This window comes from Centruroides vittatus, unplaced genomic scaffold, assembly GCF_030686945.1.
Source record: "Centruroides vittatus isolate TY-2023 unplaced genomic scaffold, ASM3068694v2 scaffold_386, whole genome shotgun sequence".
In the NCBI taxonomy this organism is placed as follows: Eukaryota; Metazoa; Arthropoda; class Arachnida; order Scorpiones; family Buthidae; genus Centruroides; species Centruroides vittatus.
Genome location: NW_027122706.1, coordinates 6,113,900 through 6,131,326, shown reverse-complemented (window position 1 = coordinate 6,131,326; position 17,427 = coordinate 6,113,900). Strand labels below are relative to the sequence as shown.

Sequence of the window (17,427 nt, the reverse complement as noted above, 5' to 3'; positions counted from 1 at the left end):
ACGTGCTCTATCACATAACCCTATTGTCTTTTAAACACAGATAACCTGCGGGCCATGCGCACTAAAACACAGCGATTAGTAAAATACTGTTTTTTTATTAAAATATTTATAAATATAAATAGGCCTATTTATAATGAAATTGTTCAATTTTTGGTTAATACAGTAATACTTTTGTTACTTAGATTGTAACAGAAACTGAAAATTCCTGTATTAAAATTTTTGCCAATTATAAATTAAATAATAATTACATGTAAGTAGAACGAAAAGCCAAAAGCAGTTCGACATTAAAGATTCATTGTACACGTTGCGAGGAATTACTTCAGAAGTCCAAAAACATAGCAAATCTCTAAAGGAAGGCTTAAATATTTTTAATCATACAAATTTATTAAAAATGTAAATTTACTGTTATAAACTGTATTTTTTGGCCTTATACACATTGCAAAGAATGGAGTCAGAACAATTAAAATATTTTATTTTTAACTTGGATATCGTCTGTTATGTGAACTACACTTCTTCCAACAATAATAGAACATACAGTGATTGCCTAGAAACTCTTTATTATTTTCATGTATATTTGATAAAATTTTCTAGTACGTTTGATAGCAAAATATCAACAATTATTGCATAAATTTGGAAAAAATGATTAATAAAGATTAATAAAGATTATCATCAAAAATAAGATGTCCAACATTAATAGAACATGTACTGATTGGAATTAATTACAAAGAAAGTAACGATTGGAATCAAAGAAATTTGCATAAAAGTACGATCTAGTGAAAAGAAAGGTTTAGTAAATTGCATAGCACCTTACTGTTAAAAATGGGATGTGGGAAGGACCTAACTGTAGAGAAGAGCAAAATCGATGTATTTCACCAGGAAGGGAGAAAAGTAACTTCTAATGATAAAAATTTGGGAATACCTAATTCAAAAATGAAACAGTGGGTGCAAGAGTTAAACAACACCTAGAGAACGACGTGCAATTGTTCGACGTGCACTACAAGCAAACACATCCGTTCAAAAAATCAAAATGAATTGAAGCTCAACTGCAGTAAATTAACAGTAGCAATGTTTCTCTCATCAAAATGAAGACAGACAACCAGCTCAATGAAAAACACAAACAACTTCGATTACAGTGTGCCAGAAACAACTTTGAAAGAGGGGAAGAATGGCGAAAAGTAATTTTCTCGGATGAGAAAAAATGAAATCTTGACGGAACTGATGGTTTTAAGTATTATTGGGCAGACAAAAGACTAGATCAAAAGCAACACAAATCATGAGTGTACCACCACCAGTACTTAGAGGGTAGCTGGTGGTGGTACTCTCATGATTTGAGCGGGGATTGGATGAAATGGAAGGAGAGATCTAGTATTTATTGAAGGTCGAAACAACTCTGAAATTTATCAGGAGTTTGTCTGGAGGCAGCTCCAAACTTACGGACAGAAAATTGCTGGGCAGGATTTTGAATTCGTGTAGGATAATGAAAACTACTGTGTATCGAAATCAACGTTATCCTTTTTTCAGAGCATGTACGTCCGACTTTTGGACTGGCATCCCTCGGTGTAGATTTAAACCCAATTAAAAATCTTTGAGGTGACTTGGTTTTCCAAATGTATAGCAATGGAAAGCAATACAAGACCGTCACTGAACTAAAGGCATGGGAAAATATTTCACAAGAACGATTGCAATCTTTGATTAATTTAATGTCTAATTGTATTTTTCAGCTTGCTTCCAAAAATATAATTAAAATTAGTAGCTGATTTTACTATCAAATCAAGATGTTCTATTAATGTTGAACATTCTATTATTTTTGCTTATACTTTCTAGCTCTTTTGTTTATTAATCATTTTCCTCCAAACTTGTGCAATAATTCTTGATATTTTGCTATCGAACGTACTAGAAAATTTCACCAAAGTTACAAATCAGAAAATGGCAAACGCGGTCTGTCCATTAATGCAAACTGACCAATATTAGATATGGTTTACAATTTACTAATATGCAACATTTGTATTGAAACTGTACTTCAATGATGCATCTTTGCGCCGTAATATTGTAACGAAGTTTATTTTTTCACTACCATTCTAAGTGCAAAATTTGATTACTATTTCAAGCTAGCATTAAGAGAGTCTATAGTTTTTGGAACAGAATGTACAGGTACAGTACATTAATTATTTTTACGAGTCTAATTATAATATTGACAAACTTTTGTGCAAAATATATAACTTAATAAGAAATATTCTAAATGATTTCAAATAAAAAATATACAAAATGTTTTATTAATTATATACTCCGACCAAATTCGTATTTAAATGTTAAAATATTTTTCAACATTTAAAACGCTATCTTTTTTCTTTTGAAGATTTTGTAATAAAAATAGAATTTTTAAAATTTTCTAGAAGTAAATCTATTGTTTATGAAGCAACGACAATAAATAACAAAAAGAAATTCTAAAAGCATGTGTGACCTTCATCAATCATTTATTGGTTTCGACCATACGATAGAAAGTATCTACGGTATATAAATAAACAGTTCTTTATTGCATAGAGTAAGGGACTAGATAGTTGATTCAGAGTATGGCAGTAATAAACCTTTTCTGTCAATCCGGAAACGAGGGCAAAGCACACTCCTGACATAATCACGTTAGGGGTAGGCGGCTCTATCCTTCCAACGACAGCACAGACGCCTTGTCAAGAGCCCAGATGACATTTGTCGGATCCATGACACCTCGACAGAATTTTCTTGTAAATAATATCCAATCGATTCATATTTTTATATCTACATCCTCTGTTATAGCGAAAGAATATGTTCTAAAATTTGTCATAATTTTATTCTAGTCGGATTACGTTTTTTTTCTTTTTTTTTTTAAATTAAAATTTCATTCGTTTGTTTATTCTAAGCGTTTTTAAATAAACATGAAATGATTAAATAACGTTAAATATTTGCTTATCACTTAAAAACGTTTTTTAAACGAATACGCTTTAAGTTTATCTTGTATATTTGTGGATTTATTTGACTTTAAATACTTTTATATATTTTTTGATGTTAAAGTTTTATCAATTTAAAGAATTTCTGCACACACTGGACTAGAACGAATAAAAAAAAATAAATAAATAAAAATGTCAGAGTGTTAGAACAGAAATCAAAGACAGTTTATATCCAACTCGGTTTGACAAGGAGAGGAAGCGTGGGGCGATTCTAATTTCCTGCCATTCCAAATCCGTGTTTACTGTCCCGGTGACCAGATGACGATACAAAACATTGGCGGATAGCATTTTGCCGCTACTCACCAATGTTTGCATTGGTGCTGTAGTTGAAAGGAAGAGAATTCGTCAAACTTTTTTCTTGTTTGCGTAAAAACATCTTTTTCATTTGCTAAATCAAGTTATCCCTAGATTAACTAAAAATATTTGCAAATTCTTTATGACATTCAGTTTTAATGTTTAACTAACGAAAATTAATGATTTTTTACGTAAATTTATCCTCAGGCATATTAGCTTATTCTTTTAAAATCAGTCAATTAATGAAATGAATTTTTTTTTCTGTCTCTCTCTTCTGCGTTAACCAAATATCGCACACATTTTAAGCGAATGAAATTTAAATTTTCTTCATAATCAGCTAATGCAAATCTATTATAGAATCAATCTTCAGTTTTTTTTTTAAATACGACTTTATAAATTCTTCGATAAAGATTCATTACATAAATAAGATATATTATTATTATGTTTTGATAGGCCATTTAAGTTATTTTGTCACCTGAAATATTTTTATGGGTTGATTTAAAAATAATGGTTCTAAATGATAGAGAAAACAAACAAAAGATAAAATGATGGGTGTTTTGCAACATGTGCTATGTCAACACATCACGTATGTGTCTACTTAGGACTCCAGGGACTGATGTCACCTGGGTATAATCCACTTTGAACACTACAGGTGCTCTATCCTGATAAATATAAGCTTATCGAGTAACGTAGACTGTACATCTGCAACATTTGTAAAATACGGATGCAGATTCATGTTTATCTCTCCAGTACTTTCTAACTATCTGAATTCCAAGATCATTGACGCCTATCTATCTTAAACGAATTTAAATATAATTATTTTAATAAAATTTAATTAAATATTAACTATAGCCATACAATTTATTTTTTTACAAAGTTTATTTTAAAAAATAATGCAGTAATCTAACATTCGTAGAAAATATTTACAATATTCTATTGAATTTCTATACTCTTTTTTTTCAAAGCTGATGCGATTTAATCGAGATTAAAAAGTTTTTTACACTTCTTTTAATTCAAGAAAGATCATCAAATGGATCAGTCAAGTGAGTCATAACCATCTGTTGCGTTTTTATCGTTGTAAGAGATATTTAGCTATATTTTACCAAAGAAATTAAGGAAAAAACCTACGAATATTTCACACCTGACCAGATTGCAGAAAGTAATTACGCGTTGGATCAATACAAAGTTTTAAAAACTAAAACTAACGATAGAATATTTTAAAATAGGTCCCATCCACTACTTAAGCCATTCTTTTTTAAATCGGATTAACTAATATTTCATTATTTTTAATCATTTATTAATCTTTCCGCCGATATAATTAATCTAAACTTCAAAAGTCATTTTTTTCCCTTGAATATTATCTATATACCTAACTTATATAGTCAGTCTCCTATAACTTACGTAATTAAAATATTTGAAAATAAATTTAAAGACAAATAATTAAATATAGACCTGTATTTATTTAATAAAATATAAATTTCATATATTTATTTCACATTAAGTGAAGTTATTTCTTTAATCAGATATTTTTTCGCTCGTTAAACATAAATTCTATAATAAAAATTTCCAGATAAACAAAATGGTAACAACGGGATTAATAAAAATGGAATGAGTTTTGCCTTATTTATTTATGTAATATATAAGGCAAAGCAAATTTTTCTAGTCTTTCCGGAATTTAAGAGGAAGGAAGGATTGACCAGGAGAAATGATTTTGACACCCACGACGACAATAAAAGAACAATAATTGCCACTTATACCTTTTTCTCTTTCATAATAAAAATTCATGCGCCACAAACTACAATAAAAACAGCATGCATCGTCCTTAATAATTTTAAAGTGTTTTACATTTCTTTCTCGACAACTCTGTCTTAAAGTGTAATGTAATAAGTAGCGAAACAAAAATTTAAATTAGTAAATAATATAATAAAATATTTATTTATATACATGCCTTAAGGAAAATTAATCAATTTTATGCTAATATCTGGTTAAAAACTTTAAAATTAATTATAAATATTGCATAATATAAAGTATTTTCAACTTTTTGACGCAACTAAACTATCGTATTTCGGATAAAAAATGGCAAAATGAATACAAGAATAAATATTTATAGGAAAGGATTTTATCCAATTTTAAATTAGATTTTTTTCAAACCTTCAGCATTTAAGATTTAGTATAGATTTTTGGCATAGACCTAACAACTTTAAAAATTTTCAGGAACGTTACTTGTAAAAGGAATGTCTGTGGAAGTTAGTTCAATATTTTTTTTGTATAAAAAATGAATATTTTGATGCCCTCACCAAACGTTATAAAAGATATCAAAAATATCTTTGTATTTTCTCTATTATTTATTTTTTTCGTATAAACGAGGAAATTATAAAATTTTTAAATATCAAAACTCAGCTAGATGTGATGCAGAATGTTATGTAAAATTTTACAAGAAATTCTCGAGTAATCTTTGTTTTATATATAAAATTTTTTCAACGATAATTTCTTAAAAAATTATTTAATCGTTAAGAATAGATTATATCAACGGCCAGTTTATTTAATCATGGATATGTCTAACAAGATGACATTATAGATGCATGATTAACGTCGGAAAATAGGTCGACGAAAAGAATGAGACTTGACAACTTGGCATCTTTACATCCATCTTTACTTAACTGATTATAAGTATCCGATTCTTCGAAAAACAAAAGAATAGCGTTGTACAAAGCTTCAAAAAAAAAAAAAAAAAAAAAAAAAAAAGAGCGAAAATCAATAGAAGAGCGCAATTTTCTGAACTTTTATGCTTTTCATTATAAATCATTTGGCGATTTTTATATTATATTCTGTATGGTTTAATTTTGTTTATATGAATTAAAGTTTTATAAATATTGATTATTCGTGTAAAACTTTTTGCAATTCAACGAATTCGGAAATTGCCTTCTTTAGTTTGCTTTGGAGTCTGGAAAAATAGATTATATTCAATACCGAGATATAAATATTATTGAATAAACCTTAGGGAACGAATAGATTAGTTTTTTTGTTACAAACTACACATCGGGGATGAATATTAAAATAAAAATAAATTTGTTTGAACTCCAGGGATTAAGTTTTTAGGGATAGAGTAGAGAAAATATTCGCTATTTTACTATAACTGATATCGAGTAGTTATCAAACGAAATATATATCAAATGAAAACATATTATTTAAAATTTTCAACAGTAATTACATAAGCTTTGTGCTATAAGCTACATTCTAAGAAATGTGTAATGTATATCGATTTTTTAAAGTAGTAGTAAATGATATATATTAATTAATTAATTACATAATTTATTTAAAAAATTATCATGGATATTTAGAAATGTCAATAATGCGATGGTGATAAAAATATATGTCGAAAATATTATTGATTTTTACAGTTTTAGTAGATTTTAAAAGTTTGGAATTTTTTTCTTGTTTGTCATGAATATCCAACATCCTTCAAGTAAAAATATTGATTCTGAAATGATATCAGATTCCCTTTTTTTCCAATCAGATTTGCATATATTTAAAACCGCAGTGCTGTCAGTTTGTCGATTTGATTAATTTTCCATAATAATCAGGATAATTTTAATTAGAAACTATCTGTCGGCAGACTGCTCGAAGCAATCACGAAAATTACTTTAAGTGACCTCAAATAAAGGAGCAGACATTTCTATTATAGTATAGAAATTTAAGAGATGCTAATAATCTGTAAACACGAATCATTTCTTGAAGATTACAATATCAAATAATATTAGAAACATTATTTTCTTATCAATTGTTTTAATGTACAAATCATTGGCTATAGGCCTACATTAATGAAAAGAAAAAGTAATATGTTACGGCTTTTCATTCCATTACATTTTTTTTTTTAAATGAAGATACCTTTAGATATTTATTTAGCAATTTATTAACTAAATTTATTACTAATATATCTGTGTGAAAATATATTTTTATAATCACCGAAAATGACGAAGCATTATTAATTTAATATTAGACTAGCGTTTTTGTTTGATTTTTTTACGAAATCAATTTGAAAATTTCAAATTATTTTTGATATTTTTTAAATTGATTTTATATTACGTTCATATCTAATTTCTACGTTTTACTCAAAGGAATTGGTTTTCAACTTTCTTTCTACAACGTTAATTACAAATTTTTTTTCTTTGATCTTTTTTAAGATTGAAAATTACATAATACGAATATATAAATGAAGAATAAAAATTAAGTTTAATTTTGTGCATGTTTTGTTTCTGCTATACGTCTATATATTTTAAGTATAATTTATTTATTGAAAATATTAGGAATATGGAAATTAAATGGGCGTTATTTTATTTTATTTTATTTTTTTTCAGGGCATGGTCAAGTCAAGAAACGAGATGACTTTAAGGATGGAAGCTCCATTCGATACACTATCAAATGACTGTATTTGGCCGCGTGAAGAAGGAGCTAACATGGAGTCCTATCAACCTGCCAATCTTCGTTCGACCAAAAGGCGCAGTGCTACTAAACGGCCAGCCATAACAGAAGATCCTTCTGCGGCCAGCGAATCTACGGATTCGGGTTCCATAAGTGACGAAATTACAACTCCCGCCAAACCTAAACAACAAAGAAAGACAGCCAATGGACGACGTAGAAGAACGGCGCTAAATGCTCGTGAAAAGAACCTAAGACGACTAGAAAGCAACGAGAGAGAACGCATGCGAATGCACAGCTTGAACGATGCTTTTCAGGCGTTAAGAGAAGTCATTCCTCATATTAGCATGGAGAGAAAACTATCGAAGATCGAAACACTTACGTTAGCTAAAAACTATATAATGGCACTAACTAATGTTATTTGCGACATGAGGGGGGAGAACAGGCCTTACAAATTACTAGACAGCAAAGATACTAACAATAACAACGGAAACGGGAGTGGTGATCAACAGGGAGTCATAAACGACGACAGTCCACCATCCAGCACTATGGATTCGACGATCAGCGAAATTCTGGACGGCTTCGATACGGAACAAATTAATTTGCATTTGCAAGCACTGAATTCACTCTAGCATCGACAACTTATAGCTTTATAATTAGGGTGATTTAGGAAATTGAAGTCATACATCTGTCGTCCGTGATGTTCAGCATATCATCAGTCAATCACCGTTCCTGCCAATTGCTATGTTTTAACATCAAGACATGAACAAGCGAGTGCCTGACTGCTAATCCCCATTTTTTTTCTTTTTTTTCCTTCTCGTGATTTCTGTTAATTAGCAACAACTAAACATGCTCATTGCTTAATAAGACTAACACACTATGTGAGTTGTAGACTAATGCTGCAATTTTTAGAGAATCGAACTTATTTTGCCAAAAATTACAAAGGATGTTCAATGTATTCTCATTGTTAACAAATGCAAAGTCGAATATTAGCACAATTTAATTGCGGGCAATCCATTTGATACATTCCCACTGAACCTGTGATTTCTCATATTGTATTTTATTTCATCTTAGACATAAAAAAACATATCTCTATTAAAAAAAGCACGCAGTTTAACAAAAAAAGTTCTAAATAATTTTATATATATATAAAAAAATTAATATATTAATATATACATACATACATATATATATATATATACATATTAAATATTATATAAATATATTGGTGCTAAAATATAGAGCGAAAGTTCTCGCTCCCAAAATTAAAAAGAAAAAAAAGAGGAGAATTGTTTATAACTGCCGCCTCTGCATGCATGGAAAACATATCAGCTTAATTTTTAGTTAGCAAAAAGAAGGCGAGCAGTTTTAATTTCATTCCAAACACAGTTGCTGTATCGCGAACAATCTTATATATTTGTTAGATCGTTACGAGTCTACCTGAAAAATTCGAATTTGAATTATTTTTGTGGTACTAATGTACTTTGGATATTTTGACCAAGTTACATTTGTACTTCATTAAGAATTACGAAGTGAATAAAAATCAGGAATTCGGCACGACGAGTCAGAGGAAGATAAACGTGATCTTAATTCTAATAGTGGGGATGGGAGAAAAGTCCGTTGTTGCTATTAAGATTTTAACAAATTATCAGATTATATGTCTTTGTCAAAATTAGCGTTGATATTTACTGTTGCTATGTTTTTATTGCGTATACATCGAAACTTTATAGAATGTGCTGGGTGTCGGTGCAATGATAGCATGCAGTGTTATGTGTTTGTCATAGTGAACGTATCTTGAAAGAAATATCGCATATTCAATCGTAGGCGTGAGGGATATAAATGTATGCTTTCTTAAATATAGCCTACTTGTACAGCCGAAAAACATCGAGTTTCAGATTGATTTTCGAGAGAACGATCTGTGGAAAATTTTCTATAAATAAACGTGAAATCTTTCTAAATGTACAATATTTAAAAAAAGTAGATAATATATTCTTTTACTATTTTTTCTTTTTAAATATTTTCCGGAATTTATGTGGACAATATTTCTAAACATATATATATATATATAAAAATTTTATGCAGAGGTTAATTTGCAAAAGTATTATCTAGCTCGTGTTATCCAATCCATAGATAAGGATAAAAATGATAAAAGACTTGAAAGTCCAAAGATTGTAAAAGCTTATATAGTGTTATCTATGCAAAGATTTTGTTATAGAAAATAAAGGGGAAAAAGAGCAAAGAAATTGTATAGTTTACAAAATCGTGATTTAAAACAGTGGTATTTTATTAAAGAATGTTTCCAGATTGATTTTTGTTTTCAGGGATTAATAATAAAAGTATCAGCAACATACCCTAAAGACCTCAGCGATCGAGTACAGGTGTTGCAGACAAGTACAAACTGGTGGGGTTCTTAAAGGAATGTCGTTAACAAATATCAGCTTTCCTTCGACGTCACCATATCAATGTTATATTGATGAAAATGCATGACGATTATTTTTACAAAAAAGAATGTGGCTGTTTTCCTTGAAAACACCGTTGTTAAAGTAATATATTTTTATTGTTTCTAGTGATGCAGAATTAGAAATGATGTCGAGTCCTAGACGTCTACATTGGTGATACATCAATGGAAAAATAAACTAACTGTGTGGTGTATATTGATGTGATATTCATATCTACGATAATATATATACATATATATATTAAATGTTATATCAATAAAGATCTTTCTTTATTCCGCAACTTCTGTTTTTTTATTTATTACTAAATACATAATAGAGTTGTTTCTTTGACGATTAAAAAAAATACCAAATTAACTCTAAATTTTTTTATAAACTGACTTGAATTTATCTAAATCTTTTTATAATTAATGATAAAATTGATAACGAACTTAAATATTTTTTTATTCTTCAAAATTGAAATATTAAAGTCTGGAAATAGTGTTTTGTTCATTAATCATGGAACAACTGCCAAGTATTTTTGTTAAACTAACCAAATTTAACTTGCTTTAATTTATTTTCTTTTAATCTAATTATCATCGTATAAAAATAACTTTTGATGATAATGAAAAGAGCATGTATGACATCAACCATGAAATTTCTTTTAGATTGGGAATTAAAGATTAAGATTAAAAATTAAAATAAATTGAAATATACATGAAAATTAATTTAATAAAATAAATTAACAATCTTAATCATAAAAAAATTATTTATGCATCGAGAAACAATTTGATGAGATTTTTTTAAATAAATATTTCTTACTAATAAATATGAATAAACCCATACACATATATATTTTTTCTTTTATCACGTTTGATTTTTCTGTATTAGAAATAAAATTATGAAGTTTATAATAAAACTTATGATTTCGGATAAGTAAACCAGCATTTTACATTGAACTTCTAGTTTATAACTGGATTTAAATATCAGAAATAGAATTATAAACATTTATAATATTCGAATGTATAATCCACATATCAGTAAAAATAATTCTGTACAAAATACATTTTTGTATACAGAAAAATCTAAGAATATTTTAAATCCTGTTATTCTAGATTGAATAATGAGTAAAAAGTAAGTGAGGTGAATTTAATAAAAACTGTATGATCGTTCTTTTATTATTGTTTGTATTTATCTTAATCTTTAAGTATGGATAAGTCTAAAAAATAACATTAATTTATGGAATGTAAACCTTTCTAAATCGGATCAATACATAAGTATGTATTTATCTTATCAGTAGATGACCTTAATCCGAATTTATCTGAAAATTCAGAGTTTGATGACAGAAATATCTTCAGTTGCAGGAGAAAACAAAACATAACGAATTGGAAGCCTTAGCAAAAAGACATGACAAATTTTCACTCTATTCTTTGCTTGTTTATCCACTTTATGCTGTACCCAGATGTTCAAATCTTTCGGCACACAAAACTTTTCTTTAAAGTAGGTTATTGTCACTTGTAAAGCGAACTGCCATTTTCTATAAAACGAAAACAGATAAAATTATATCAAATAATTTTTATAAATTATTTTTATGGTGTTCTGAAAGATTTATACCATAAATTGGGTTTAATTTATATCCAAGTGTTATTTTCTTTCACTTCTACGGTGTCAATAATTCACTGTTATTATTTTAAAAATCACTACACTGTTATTATTATTATTTAACAATTGATAGTAAATATTAATACATATTGTACATTAAATTAACATTATAGGGATGTAGTTATGAATTTGTAAGATACGCTATTCACTTATTTATCATCTGCTCATATTTGATTGAACACTTCAATTATACTTGATGCACCTGTCCAATTATAATCACCTGCCGAATGTTTGTGCCATGAAATTATAATTTGCTGTGTTAAGTATCGATGATAAAATTAAAAGTGAAAATATTTATTGAAAATAATAAGATTATTTCTCCAAAAATTCGATTTGTAAAATTTTAATGTTATTTTATTCTTGAAAGTTTTGGTTTTTCTTTATCTATATACTTTATTTTACCTTCTTTCAACTATTTGGCAGCTGACTGTCAATTGAATTTTTTGAATAATCTTAAAATAAAATAAAATGCAATGATATCGGCTGGAAATTTTAAAATATTATCTCTATTTTATAAATAAGAAAAAAAGTCACGTTTTTTAAAAATCTAATTAAGAATTTTCAATCTTAAAAGTAAACCTCAAGCTATTTAAGTCATTTTTTAAAATATTGTTATCATCGAAATAATTCTTTCGTTCGCCTAATGTTTTATATAAACAAATAAAAGTAATTAAAAATAAGTTAATTTAAATTTAGAAATTTCTGTCTTTTTAAGATTAAACAACATTTGTAATAAAAAAAGTTAATTAATAATTAAAAAATTCCTTTATTAACATTAACTTTTAAATTTTATAATTTTCAAGATTAATTAAAGTCAAGTAAATTAAAAATTTTAGGCAACGTATTTACTTATTGCTTAATATAATACACAAGTTTATAAACGATTAGAACATCGCAGAAATTAATAGTAAAGCATTATTATTATTATATTAAAAGTAAAATTTTATACTTAAAATTATATATTTGACGTAGTTTTACATTTAATTTAAATGCATATAATGTAAGATTAGCAAGTATTTAATAAAATAATTTAACTTTAGGCTTTTAAATTTATTATTATTATTCTACGAATAAATATAGAAATTATATTTGTATATAATTTTTATGTATTAAATAATATTACTACTTTGGCTTTTTTGGGTAAATAAAAGCCACACCTTAAAGAAACTTTAATGAAAGTAATATATATATCTCCTGTTTATAAAATATTAATCTTCACTATTCTGAATTTTAAATAAAAATTATTTTTATGAATTATATTAAACTTATATAAGTTTCCAAAAACATTTTCGCAAGAAGTTTAGTGATGTAAATTATATTTCTGATTGCTCTTATTGTAGAAAAACTTAGAAGAAATTGTTATATAACCCTTCGAGACTTAAATTAATTTTTTAAATGCTTTTATAATAAACGATGATACTTTTTCAAACTTAAAAAACAGTTTTTCATAGAAGAGAAAAGACATTGATTTTTATCACCTGTTAGCGCAAGTTATATTTTACTATTTTTTGTACCAGTTTTTGATTATAATTATTATCTGTAAGAGCAATTTTTTCATATAAGCAACAGTTATAAAAAATTTATTTCTTGTTTTATTGTATCCACCATTATATTTATAGTAGGCCACAATAAGAAATCATTATTATATTCTTCTAATGTATCCATAAAAATATAATTAAAGTATCAATAACATTAAAAAATAGATAAATATTTAAATTTAGATAAATTTTTCTAATTAATGTAAAAGTATATAGTTTAAATCAGATTACAAGCTATATTTTTAAAAGAGAAAACTAAATTTTAGCGTGAGGATGTTTGCTTTCAAGGTCTAGAAATATTTATAGAACTATCTTATAGCCTTAATATTTATAGAGACGAATTGTATAGCGTATAGTATGATCGAAAATGTTTGGGTGAAAGTTTTCTTATCTGTAACTTTCACAGCAAATCAAACATAGAGACAATCTTCTATTTGAAGAGTATTGTTTAACGACTTGGTTGGAAATAACGAGTTCAATCCTGAGCAATCGTGTGGTGACGACTGGATTGGATTTCAAGAGAAAATTGTCTCATTATCTCGAGTAATCGAACAGCATTACAAATGAAAGAATCCTCTTGTAAAATTAAAGCCGCTTCGGCTTCTAGATTGACTATGATACTCGATAGCGAAGATAATAAGAAAGTTGAACTTTCTTTAAAGAAATCATACATATTCGCTCCACAGTATTTCTAATTTGAATGCTTCTAAATGAATAAAATATTATATAAAAACAGTCTATAAATTATTTAAATTGTCTAAATATATATGCATATTACGTATTGTTTTGTGTAACGATATACGCAAAGTTAGCGATACTGTAACAGAAAAAATGATGAAATTTAACTTAATTTTCATAATTTAAAATAATATGTAAAGTAAAAATACTTTGCATGTTTAATTAATTTTTAATTTCTTAATTTAAAATTTATATAGTTTAAATATGGCTTGCCCAAAGTGAATTAAAAAAAAAATAAAGATGAATATAAGTTATATATATATGGGTTTTGAAGGAAATAAATCAATTAAGTAATGGTATATAAATGGATCGAAGAAGCTGACAAAGAAAAAGGAGTAAGACATCAATCTAATCCTATTTTTTTTTGTAAAATAAACAAAAACGAAGGCAATTTTTCAGAATTTCTGCGATAAATAAATCTAAAAAAATATTTTATGTTTAACTATTTAAATATTAACACACAATAAAAACAATTCTTATCTGTAGTATATAAGGCGTAAATATATATAGTTTATTCACATTATTCATATTATATACACACAATGTGAATTTGTATAATATAAATATGAACTTTAATGATTCATTATTAAAAATTTTACATGTTTTGAATTTTAAAATCAATATATTATATAAAATTAATACCTATTTTTACATGTTGACTATTCTTCATAAAAGTTTTATTGAAAAATTTAATGTATTAAAATAATGATGATTTTCGAATTACATGTTTCAAGAAACATTTTCTTTTAATTGAATTTATTGACATATTGAGGATGAATTGTTTACTAAAGTAACTGAATTGCTTATTATGTTTCTTCGTTTCCAAGGGAATTTTTATACAAATAACTAAAATTCATTAAACTATTGTAATTGTGTTTATCAATTTCATCAAATTATTTAAAATGAGAATGAAAGAAAAGCTGTTGGAATCGATGTGAAGTTCGAAATTTTCAATTTTTCTAATCTCGTAAAAGATACAAAGGCAGTAGAATGATTGTTTTCCTCAATATCAAATGGATCGTTTATCATGGAATTTGAAATTTCGTACGGAGAGGCAATTCTTTCATCACCCTAGCAAATTCTTTACTTTTTGCCAGTAAAGTAAGCGCCATGGGGATTTTAAGATTGAACCATAAAACATCCTTTTCAGGTCGATGCCGAGGGCCACTTTTCAATTCGAGTATCGAATATATTTCTGGTTATACTCGCTAACGCAATTGCCTCAAAATTCAAGAGGAACTAACGAATCTGTTTACTCTGTTTTTTGTATTTTTTTAAATGACATTACTTTAAATAAACACCTATAGGGTAAACTACTCAATTTTAATCGAATAAGATAATTAAATAGAAAAGCAAGAGAAAAAAATATAAATCTTTGTACAGACAAACCTGAATAAAAGAATAAACAATATTAATAAAAACTACTCAGTAAAAGAAATTGCATTAAAGAAATATTTGTCTAAAAATATAATATCTAACATGAAAGTAATAACTCTTAAAAGCAAATATAATTCTCCTTAAAAGCAAAATAAACTATTTTTCTTTTTATAAAAAAAGAATTACGCTGAATGAAATATAGGTTATATTAAATCTTTCAATAGTTGTATCACAATAACACTGTTTTCCTCAAAAATTATTATTGCTTTAAACGAAATTATATTTATTTATTTTTATTATTATTTATTTTAAAAAAATATAATATGATATAATTCAAGTCGAATTTTTGTTTATTTGCAATAAAAAGTAATCAGTTTTATAGGATTATTCTAAAAATTAGGCAATAATTTAAAAAAATTAATAAACAATATTTATAACAAAATATTATTAATAATGTAATATAAAATTATTAATTATTATATTTATTACATAATACTTAATAATAAAACGATACATAAATATTTTTAATTGCTTGAAAACTGTTTTAAAACAAATTAAATTTATAAATATTAAAAACGTATAAATTAAAATATAATTCATTTACATATTTTAAAAGAATTTTAATTTTGAAATTGTTTCATACAACAAAAATTTAATTCTAACACTATCTAAAGCAACTTAATAATCTTTATAGCATAATTTTTAAATATTTTTAAAAATATATAAAATTATTAAACTGTATTCGGAAATGATCGTGATTAAACATAAAGTTTACAGCAATTCTTCTCAAACTTCGTTGTTTATCCTTTTTTGGTGTAGTGAAAGACCTCTCATATTATTTATTATTCTCATATCTTTATATATAACCAGCTTAAGTAAAATTCCGATTAATACTAATTATTAATATTATATGATAATATTTATATATCTATGACATAATGACAATCGTAGATTTATACTACAAAAGCTTTTCTGAGGCTATTGCATTAATCGTAAATTTGTGTAAATCGAATGCCATCTATATATATAATATAAGCAATTTACTCATAAGGTCACATGTAATTAATGTAGACACTTATGTTAGTATAAAACAAGGTATTTAAGTAAGAAACACAGCATGTATAAACGCATAAGACTATATGTTGTCTCATCATCTTAGAAATAAATTTGTACATAAATTTTTTATAGATAACGTTAAAAAAATAAACATACACATATAATCACACAGTAAAATACTATTAAAGAAAAGATAAAATATTAAAAAAAACGAAATTATTTCTTTAATTTTAATTCTTGGACAAAGGAACACTTATATCTCACCTCCGCTGCCCTCTGAATATGCTTCTGATTAAAAACTCTAAATTTATTTAATATATATTGGAAAAAATATATGTCAATTTTGTTTAATATGAAGAATGTATATGATTTTATTTATATTTAAATATATATATGTATATACACTGTACTTACACACACATAAATTTTAAAAGACTTAATCATGATCTGAAAATTTATTGTAATATGTATACTAAAAACAAAAATTGATCATTTCTTTAAGTAACAAGCTATGAAGAATTTCCAAAAATAATAACTTTTTATGTATTCTTTCGTCAAAAGACTCACAGCAGCCTCAGAAACAGCATTTTTCTGATGAGGGCAACATAAGTCTATCTGATGAGAGCTTATGTGCGGATGTAGTAAAGCTTAAATAAATGCTTTACATGCTGTTGTGAGTCTTTTGATGAGATGAAAGCATAAGAAACCATTATTTTTGGATACACCTTCAAATCTTGTTAATTGTAAAAATCCATTTCGGAGAATCATTTTATTAAATATAAAATAACACGTTGAAAATATAAAAATACTCCAATAAAATTTTTGTTCAAAAAAACAATTTTATTGTATTCAAATAGGTTTAAGTATAGATAAAAATTAGATAAATTATTTAATTTCAAGAAAAATTTTTGGCAGGCATACACAAGA

The 17,427-nt window shown here is 26.3% G+C and overlaps 1 protein-coding gene across 9 annotated transcripts in view; it reads left to right on the top strand.

Moving 5' to 3' along the window:
• dimm (dimmed) overlaps positions 1–10,433 on the top strand; it is an 87,586-nt gene extending 77,153 nt beyond the window's left edge. For all 9 annotated transcript variants that reach the window (XM_067286820.1, XM_067286823.1, XM_067286822.1 and 6 more), the window contains one exon: positions 7,634–10,433. In XM_067286820.1, coding sequence (XP_067142921.1) covers positions 7,637–8,326 — 690 coding nt within the window. In that variant the 5' untranslated portion in view covers positions 7,634–7,636 and the 3' untranslated portion in view covers positions 8,327–10,433. The remainder of the gene's footprint in view (positions 1–7,633) is intronic.
• Positions 10,434–17,427: the final 6,994 nt, after the last annotated feature.